General features: G+C 34.2%; 1 protein-coding gene across 2 annotated transcripts; it reads left to right on the top strand.

Moving 5' to 3' along the window:
* The first annotated feature begins 1,422 nt into the window (after positions 1-1,422).
* On the top strand, positions 1,423-8,708 carry LOC25501742 (endoplasmic reticulum metallopeptidase 1). Of its 2 annotated transcripts, none has more exons than XM_013591109.3 (21): positions 1,423-1,939; positions 2,299-2,384; positions 2,511-2,612; positions 3,271-3,377; positions 3,492-3,592; positions 3,862-3,949; positions 4,228-4,316; positions 4,437-4,576; positions 4,949-5,114; positions 5,237-5,360; positions 5,525-5,621; positions 5,696-5,825; positions 5,984-6,043; positions 6,138-6,256; positions 6,383-6,507; positions 6,595-6,819; positions 6,989-7,149; positions 7,786-7,949; positions 8,053-8,135; positions 8,220-8,305; positions 8,384-8,708. In XM_013591109.3, exons 1-21 carry the CDS (start codon positions 1,724-1,726, stop codon positions 8,525-8,527), a joined length of 2,613 nt encoding a protein of 870 aa, XP_013446563.1. In that variant the 5' UTR covers positions 1,423-1,723; the 3' UTR covers positions 8,528-8,708. The 2 variants fall into 2 exon arrangements, with proteins under 2 accessions (XP_013446563.1, XP_024629405.1); XM_024773637.2 differs by having other exon boundaries at positions 1,425-1,939; positions 3,271-3,381.
* Positions 8,709-8,819: the final 111 nt, after the last annotated feature.

Below are 8,819 nucleotides of genomic sequence, written 5' to 3'. Positions count from 1 at the left end.
CACCCCTCCTCGATGGTAAAAGAGAAAAAAACTTACCGAGAATGCGAATAAAAAACTAAGTACATGATATGATATTGTTACACATACTAAATTAAACAATTTCAAACACATTTATTGTTAGATAAAAATAGTAATTTGTCACGATAATGAAAAAAAGTATATCAAGTAAATAGCTTATCTTTTATAGATTAAAAATTACGTTATTTTGGTTTTTGATAATTTAGAGATATTTTTTAGAGATTTTATATAAAAAACAAATGCAATTATGTTTTTGTTTATCATAATAAAAATCATTTTTAAATAAAATTTGATTTTTCAAAATGTTATGACACAACTATATAAAAGTAATTTTTTTATTACAAAATTACAACGAGTGACACTAAAAATATAGAAACACAAGGATAATATTAAATGTTAGTTTTTTTTTAAAGATATCTTCTTCATTCAAAAGTGTTTATGTCTTATTTTTTTCTAATTTATATATATATATTTTAGAAGTTACTCGTAGCAACTACATATTTGTTGTTTTCTGTTTTTTAAGTTACCCGTAACAACTACATGTTGTTGTTTTCTTTTTTTCAAGTTACTTGTAACAACTACATGTTCGTTGCTTGTTCAAAAATAAAAGTATATGTTTGTTCTTTTTTTTTTTTTTTGAAGAGGCCAAAATGAAACATATTATCACATCAAAAGGTCCTCGCAAAATTGTTGTTTTCTTTTTTATAAGATTCTAGATTTTTTTTAAACTACACCAGACTGATGCATAACTCGCAAAATTTATTTATTTAAAAAAAGATTCTTTTTTTTTTTTCGAAAAAATCTATAATAAATGAGATCAAAATTTGAGATCTTTTTTGTAGTGTCCAAGGTTCGAATCTCAACCTTGCATATCTTATCTTATGCATTTTCTTTACCAACTGAAGCAAGCTGGACTAAAATTTGAGATCTAATAAAGGTTGGATAGTTTCCTTTAAAAAAATTAGGCTTAATTGCACTTTTGACCCATATCTTTTTAAAAGTTGCGATTTTGGCCCCCTAACTAATTAAAATACAAAACAACCCCCTATGTATTGGATTTTGGCAGTTTTGGCTCAAAGGCCACTTTTGACTTAGTCTTCGCTGACGTGGCACCCACAATGGTCGACATGTGGTGGCACCTCACTTAAGAGATGTGGGTGCCACGTCAGCGAAGACTAAGTCAAAAGTGGCATTGAGGGCCAAAACTGCCAAAGATCCAATACATATGGGCTGTTTTATATTTTAATTAGTTAGAGGGTCAAAATCTCAACTTTTGAAAAGATAGGAAGTCAAAAATGCTATTAAGCCAAAAAATTAATAAAGGTTGGATAGTTGAACTAAAGATTTAAAATCTGAAAAGAATAAGGAGAAAGAAAAAAACTAATAAGGACTAACCGTTTGAAAAGAAAAAAAATAGTGAGATCCAATTAACCTATTCTAAGTTCTAACGAAAGAAACGTAGTACCAGTCAAGCTCAGAACTCCTTAAATTATACGTAAGCACAACAACAAATTTGGAATGTTCCAACTTAGCTGCTGTTTTGTCTTCAAAGTAGAAAAAGTGCACTGTTTTTCGCAGAAACTTAGTACACAACAAAACTTCCACACTTAGTTTCAACAACGCGCTCCGCTCACAAACAAAACACACAATCAATCTCATTTTCATTTTCTCTCTCTAAATTCTTCTCCTTGCGGAAAAACCCGACATGGCTTTCGGGTTCGGGTCATCTGAGGATGTTTCCGCTTTCAAATTCTTGTTCATCATGGCGGTCGGGTACGGTCTCGTGTCGATGTTGACATACTCCGTTATCCACATGAAGTTCATTGTTCCTCTTCACAACGATGCTCCTCTCGATCGATTCTCTGAAGGCAGAGCCATTCAACATGTTCGTGTTTTGTCTCATGAGATCGATGGACGTCACGTGAGTTTTCATAATGTTCAGGCGGATTTTTCAAAGTCATTAGTGTTTTTTTATTTTATGATTTTAATTTTTTTTTTTTTTTTTTTTGGTACAATATGATTTCAATTATTTTAACATGGGTCAAAACAATGTAGTATTGTAGAAGATTTGTTTTCAAAAGGTTTCATCATTACACAATTATTAGTGATATTAATTTAGTATTCTAATTATCAATAAGTCCTAGCTCAGGCAAATGCCAAAATTGTTAGGTCAAATACATATGTTATTTCGGGCTCAAACCCGCGGCCTCGCATTTGTGGTCCTATGATTTAGTAGATGTTGACTTTGTTTTAAGTAATTTATTTATTGATTATTGATAGGAAGGACGTCCTGGTCTGAGAAAAGCTGCAGAATACATAAAGAGTGAGTTGGAATTAATAAAGGAGAGAGCTACCTCTAATGTCAGGTTTGTGACTTTAATTCTTTTTTAATTAATTAATCAATGTTCTGATTTTGCCTTTATAACTTTTATTTTATTTTTTATTATTATTATTTGACTGATTGGTTTTATTGTAACCAATTTTTGTTGCAGAATTGAGATTGAAGAGAGTACTGTTAGTGGCTCCTTCAATATGAACTTTTTGCGTCACAATATAGCTTTGGGATACAGAAATCATACTAATATTGTTATGAGGTACATTTGTAGTGGTTAATTGTTACTTGTAGGATTCAGTTATATACATATTAGTAGATTATTGCTGATTCTACTTCAAGCAATTTCACATTTCATGCATTTTTTTGAGTAAATTTAACTTTACAAGTCACCAGTTTGTTGTCAAAATTAACCTACTGAACTGAGTAAAAAGATAGTGTTTGAGAAATGCGATTTTGAATGAACTTAATTGTGCTATAATTGATGATTTCTGTTTGGATGTTCTTACTCTAGAAATAAAAAGTTTGATATATGTAAATTTTTCAACCTTGTGCAGAAACCAATTTTTATCATTTCTAGTTTGGAGGCACAATCGATTTTGGTTCTAAACGACCAAGCATTTAGATTATTACTAAAACCATGTTTGGCGAACAATGTTTTTTCGATCTTTACTTACACAGTATCATGTAGAAGATGGTTATGGACCATTGGTCTAAGTAAGGCCCCTTAGCAAGGCTAAACATTCTTGTTTGCCGGTTACAGAACAGTTCATCTATGATAGTCATGGCATTGAGACCGATGAATCCTTGCCAACTTCCAAACCACAAGTGACAATACACGTTTTTGCATATCATAGAATACAACAAAGTTTTTTCTGTATCTAAATGTTGACCTGGATTTCATGTCTATTTTTCTGTAGGATATCATCTATAGATTCGAAAGATACTGATCCATCGGTTTTAGTGAATGGCCATTTTGATGGTCCCCTTGGTTCCCCCGGTGCTGGTGATTGCGGTTCATGTGTTGGTTGGTAGCGACTGTATTTGAAGTCTTCATTGTATTTGAAAGATTATATTCGGAAAATCTTTACCTCACCACCCTTGATCATACTAAGTCTTGCTATTTTGTTCCTTTTTTCAGCTTCAATGCTGGAAATTGCAAGACTAATTGTGGACTCCAGCTGGGTTCCGCACCACCCTGTTATTTTCCTTTTTAACGGTGCCGAGGAACTTTTCATGTTGGTAGGATTTCTTATCTATAAATGTTGAGTTGAAATTACATATATGACCATTATTCTTTTTATATTTTGAGATTATAGTATTATATGTCAATTTTGTGTTGTGCTCTAGAGATGTAGAACCTTGTATATTTCATTTAATGCTACCGACTTCATAACATGACTTTGTAGTTACAGCTTCATCTTGAAGAAATGACGATGTTCAGAAAATTTAAATGTACTGGGATCTTTGCTAATGCAGTGTTATTTACTTTTGAACTTTTGATGCTTAAGGGTTCACATGGGTTCATGAAGACACATAAATGGCATGACATGATAGGAGCTTTTATAAACGTGGAGGCATCTGGGACTGGAGGGCCTGGTAAATGTGATGTTAAATTTCTGTTATGAATAGTATGATATAGCTACATTTTCACTATCCTGGTCCACCAACTTATGAAATATGTTCAGTGCAATGTTGTCAATTGCGGAAAATAGCGGTTTCTTTAACGCTATTTGACCACATTTTTGTACTAAATAGTGTCTCGTGCAACAATAGAAACTTTTCATATTCTGCTGCGCTATAGCGCTGCTATAACCACTATCAACAACACTGGTTCCATGTACGAAGTTTCACTGAATAATGTCGTTAATTGACAGATTTAGTATGCCAATCTGGACCAAGTTCGTGGCCTTCTAATATCTATGCAGAAGCAGCAATATACCCTATGGCTACTAGTGCAGCTCAGGTTTTCCTTTTCTCTTGTAATTTTTCTATACCTGTTTTGTACTCTATTATGTTGTGTAGTGGTTATTTTCCTTTTTCGTATCTACCAATACAAGCCTGAGTTTTCTATTTCAATATGCAGGATGTTTTTCCTATTATTCCTGGAGATACAGATTACCGGATATTTTCTGAAGACTACGGCAGTATTCCCGGGCTTGATATCATCTTCCTCCTTGGTGGTTATTTTTACCATACCTCCTATGATACAGTGGAGCAACTATTGTATGTATCTTACCTACTTTATTTGGTACGAATATTATATTTTTAATTTTATATTACTTTTTCATTCTCTTAAAAATACAAGGTAACGGTTTCTAAACGATGATTTCAGTTCTTCTCTTGACCCTCCAAAGACAGGATTTTTATAGTACTAGGTTGCCATTTTTTATACTCCCTCCGGTCCTTATTATAAGAAACAATTGATTTTTTTGGTTCATTGTATAAGTGATGTATCTAGTCTATATTTACAATAAGATACATTATTTATTCTATGAACCTAAAAAGTCAACTTTTTCTTATAATAAGGACCGGAGGGAGTATTATTTTTCCGTCAAGCATGTATCCGATCATTTTGATGTGTTTCTATGTCTCCAGACCCGGAAGCATCCAAGCGCGTGGAGAAAATTTGTTCAGTATAATCAAGGCATTTACTGATTCTTCTAAGTTACAAAACAGATACCAAACAAATTATAGTGAAGTTAGAGCTAGCTTATTCAACGAAGAGCGGGCTATATTCTTTGATTATCTCTCGTGGTTTATGGTATGCAGTGAAGTTGTGTATTCCAACATTTGTTTATGATGCACTGATACTCACCGCAATCCGGTTTTGTAATTGGTCCATCTTGCTCTTTTGTTCTCTGACTTTTTTTTGTGGATTTTCAGATATTTTATTCCAAAAGGGTAGCTAAAATTCTTCACAGCGTTCCTATCTTCTTATTCTTTGTTATGTCTTTTACTCGTGGCTGGTCGAATTCTTGTGTGGCAACTTTGTGTGATTTTGTGAAAGGTAAATCAGTAAATGGTTATTATTGCTCGTTACTTCTTATAAGGTGTATTCTAATTGGTCCCCCAGCTGATCACTTTAAAAAATGTTAGCTCTATTCTAAGTAAATTTAAATGATTATATGTTTCACACGTTGAATAACATAATTAAATTTATTGGATTTACAGGATTTCTGTTCCATGCAGTTGGGATTATATTGGCAGTTATTGTGCCTGTTGCATTTTCTTTGCTGAGATTACCGTTCTCTTCTCAGACAATGAATTGGTACTTCATTTAAATCTGTATCTAAAGTGTAATTTTTTTTGTTCCTATGTTAACATAATGAACGAAACACACAGGTTTGCTCATCCATTCTTGGCTTTCATTATGTTTATACCCTGCGCACTTGTTGGTCTTATAATTCCAAGAATTATCTGGAAATGCTTTCCTCTTTCTCAAGATGCTGCAATTGTCAAGAGATCAAAAGAGGTATTCCAGTACATTGAAACAATATTTCCAGTGTCAAAAATTTCTTGGTGTTTCTGTATGTTGGTTCTGTTAATTATTGTGCGAAATTTACTGTCGGGGAGAGAGAGACGCTTCTAAGTCTAAGCCGCCTAAAATTTGATTTGACACATAAATTTCAGGCACTATCCGATGAAGCAAGGTTCTGGGGAGCATTTGCATTCTATGCCGTTTTAACTTTGGTGCGCAGATTTAATATGTAGTTGGACAATTTGATCTTTTTTCAGCATGCTGGTATTCTATTGTTTTTTTGCTAACAAATCTAGTAAAAATCAGGCTTATCTTGTAGCCGGGTTGAGTGGTGGTTTTGTGACTTTTGTTGCATCTGCTTGCATGCTTCCTTCATGGATATCCTACTGCTTATCAGTCAAATCCTTCGGACGACGTTCGTTCAGGTTGGTCATAAATAATTGTAATTTGCAATACTATGTTTACTTTTTTATTTATTGCATTAACAGATTTTAATGTCTTCATCTTTGGTCTTTCAAGCATCCTTTCTCACTTATATTTTTTGTTTCTAGGTCAACAATATTTTACCTATTACCTCTGGTTCCATGCCTCGCGTACGCTGTTTATTTTGGTGGTTTTCTTGCTCAATTTCTGATAGAGAAGATGGGCATGATGGGTTCTCTTCCTCTGCCATATGGTTAGTTTTTCTTCTTTTTTTAATCACTAGGCTTCATGCTCATATATTAGTAAATGCTTGCTATCTGCTGAACATAACTCATTGCAGGGCACTATGTTCCGGATATTATCGTGGCTGCAATTATTGGACTTGTAACCGGTTGGTCCGTGGGCCCTATTATGCCCATTTGTGGTCATTGGTTAGCAAGGTCATCTATTGTGCGATTTCTGCTGCATCTCAGTGTGCTTGGTTTGGCGATATCTTCTCAGTTCTTTCCTTACTCCATGTCTGCGCCTAAAAGAGTTGTTTTCCAGCATACTTTCCGAACTGCAGGTATTGATACCCGTTAATTTTATCAGAAATGGAAGTGTCGTGAACTATTATTTTCGCGACTGAATCTATGGTGTACAATATGTTCTCTTCCATTATCATTTTAGTACTCAAATGTCCTATTTTTATTTTCTATTTTCAATTTCCTAACAATGTCTGTGTGGTTTGGCAGGCTCAAGTCAGATAACGGAATCCACTTATGATTTGTCTGTACTAGATTCTAACTCTTTACTATTCATTTTCAAACACTCCCCTGAAGTAGCAAAGATCTTGAATATTACTCCAGAGTTTTTGTTTGAATCTGCACCATTGTCTGAACGCCACGATTGGATGGTAGTTCTGTGCCAATATCCTGTGAATCTTTTAGGCTTAAATGCAATTTTCACCTCCTATGTTTCAAAAAGTTGCAATTTTGGCCCCCTTTAAAAAAAAATGAATATTTTGACCCCCTAACTTTTGGCCCTCTTTTGATTAGCTGATTTTATGCCAATTTCTCAGTCTTTGATGGTGTAAACTAGCATGGGGATAGAAGGATGCTGATAAGTGGAGTTCAAACTTGCATGGTGCCCAAACTGGCATGATAAGTGGAGTCCAAACTGATAAGTGGATCCTTCTTTAGGGGGGCCAAAAGTTACACCATGCCAGTTTGGACTCCACTTATCAGTATCCTTCTATCCCCATGTCAGTTTACACCATCAGAGACTCAGAAATTGTCATAATCTCCATCAAAATCAGCTAATCAAAATAGGGCCAAAAGTTAGGGGGTCAAAATATCCATTTTTTTTAAGGGGGCCAAAATCGCAACTTTTTGAAACATAGGGGGTGAAAAGTGCATTTAAGCCAATCTTTTATATCATGTATATTTTTTAGTACAAAAGTAACTGCTATTTTTTTTTTTATAATGTAGTAGTTAATGTTCTCAGGGCTTGTGAATTTTAGAAATTAATATGAAGGAATTTCTCTATGCAGGTAATTTTTCCAGTTTCTTCCCTCTTCTCAAATAGTTTGAAGTTCCCCGCAAAAGAGGATGAAATTTTGAAGCAGTATGAATTCTTTCCTACACTGACGGTTCAAAATACATCTTCGAATTCTGAAAAGGGACAGAGAAGAGTTCACTTAGAGCTTTATTTAGGGTGAGTGGATAATGGTAATTTCTCCGAGCACAAAAATACAGTTGGTCATTTCTATTCCTTTCAACCTTGTTTTCATGCATAACTTGATTTCTATTCCTTTTAGTTCCTTAGAAGAGATCTGGGTTGCCGTTCTTAACATCACTGGTCCGTTATCCAGTTGGTCATTTGCCGATAACGTGCTTCCAGGTACTAAAATCGTTTCATCGACTTAATTTTTCTTTTGTGCTTATAATATATGTTCACTTCATAATGCCGTTTGAATGTGCACAGGAACCGAAACTTATGGCGGCGGTCCACAATCCTATATACTGCGACTTAGTGGACCGAGTGAAGGGAACTGGTCCTTCTGGTTAGAGGTAAAGTTTGATGCTGCATTAAATTTATTTTCTTTTACAATAAAAGCTGAACTTCTATTTTGGTTGATAATATTTCAGGCTAGCAGCTCTGAGGCATTGAGAGTTGACCTTTCAGTTTTGGACCAAAAGTTGGTTGGTCCAGCAAAGACATTGAAGAATGCTTTCCCCAACTGGGTTGATGTAGTTGGCTATTCTAATTTTCTTTCCACTTATACATTATAAAAAGCTAATTGTTTTCTGTGATCAAATTTGTATAGGGTAGGCATAGGAATTGATAGAATAATTTAGGATTAGGATTTTGATGTCTATGTTCAGATTTTTAGATGAAAGTGAGCTGGTATTTATTGATGCAGAACTCTAACCGAAATTCGATGTTATAGAATCACTTAAGTATCTACGGAAATCTGATGATTGTATCGACACGATACTTACAATGCGCCAATTTTTAAATGGCGATCCCATTCAAAAAAATATGTCGCGCAGATAGTTTTATGTATATGAGGTTATCAGTACA

The sequence above is a fragment of the Medicago truncatula genome, chromosome 8, assembly GCF_003473485.1.
Source record: "Medicago truncatula cultivar Jemalong A17 chromosome 8, MtrunA17r5.0-ANR, whole genome shotgun sequence".
In the NCBI taxonomy this organism is placed as follows: Eukaryota; Viridiplantae; Streptophyta; class Magnoliopsida; order Fabales; family Fabaceae; genus Medicago; species Medicago truncatula.
The sequence above is the reverse complement of the archived record's forward strand: the minus strand, read 5'-3'. Positions and strand labels throughout refer to the sequence as shown.

What these genes read in the sequence shown, in the direction of transcription:
- LOC25501742 (XM_013591109.3), top strand. Translation starts at nt 1,724, where the DNA reads ATGGCTTTCGGGTTCGGGTCATCTGAGGATGTTTCCGCTTTCAAATTC. An exon ending in ATTATCTCTCGTGGTTTATG is followed by an intron (nt 5,115 to 5,236) that starts GTATGCAGTGAA and finishes GTGGATTTTCAG; the next exon opens with ATATTTTATTCCAAAAGGGT. An exon ending in TTGTCAAGAGATCAAAAGAG is followed by an intron (nt 5,826 to 5,983) that starts GTATTCCAGTAC and finishes CATAAATTTCAG; the next exon opens with GCACTATCCGATGAAGCAAG.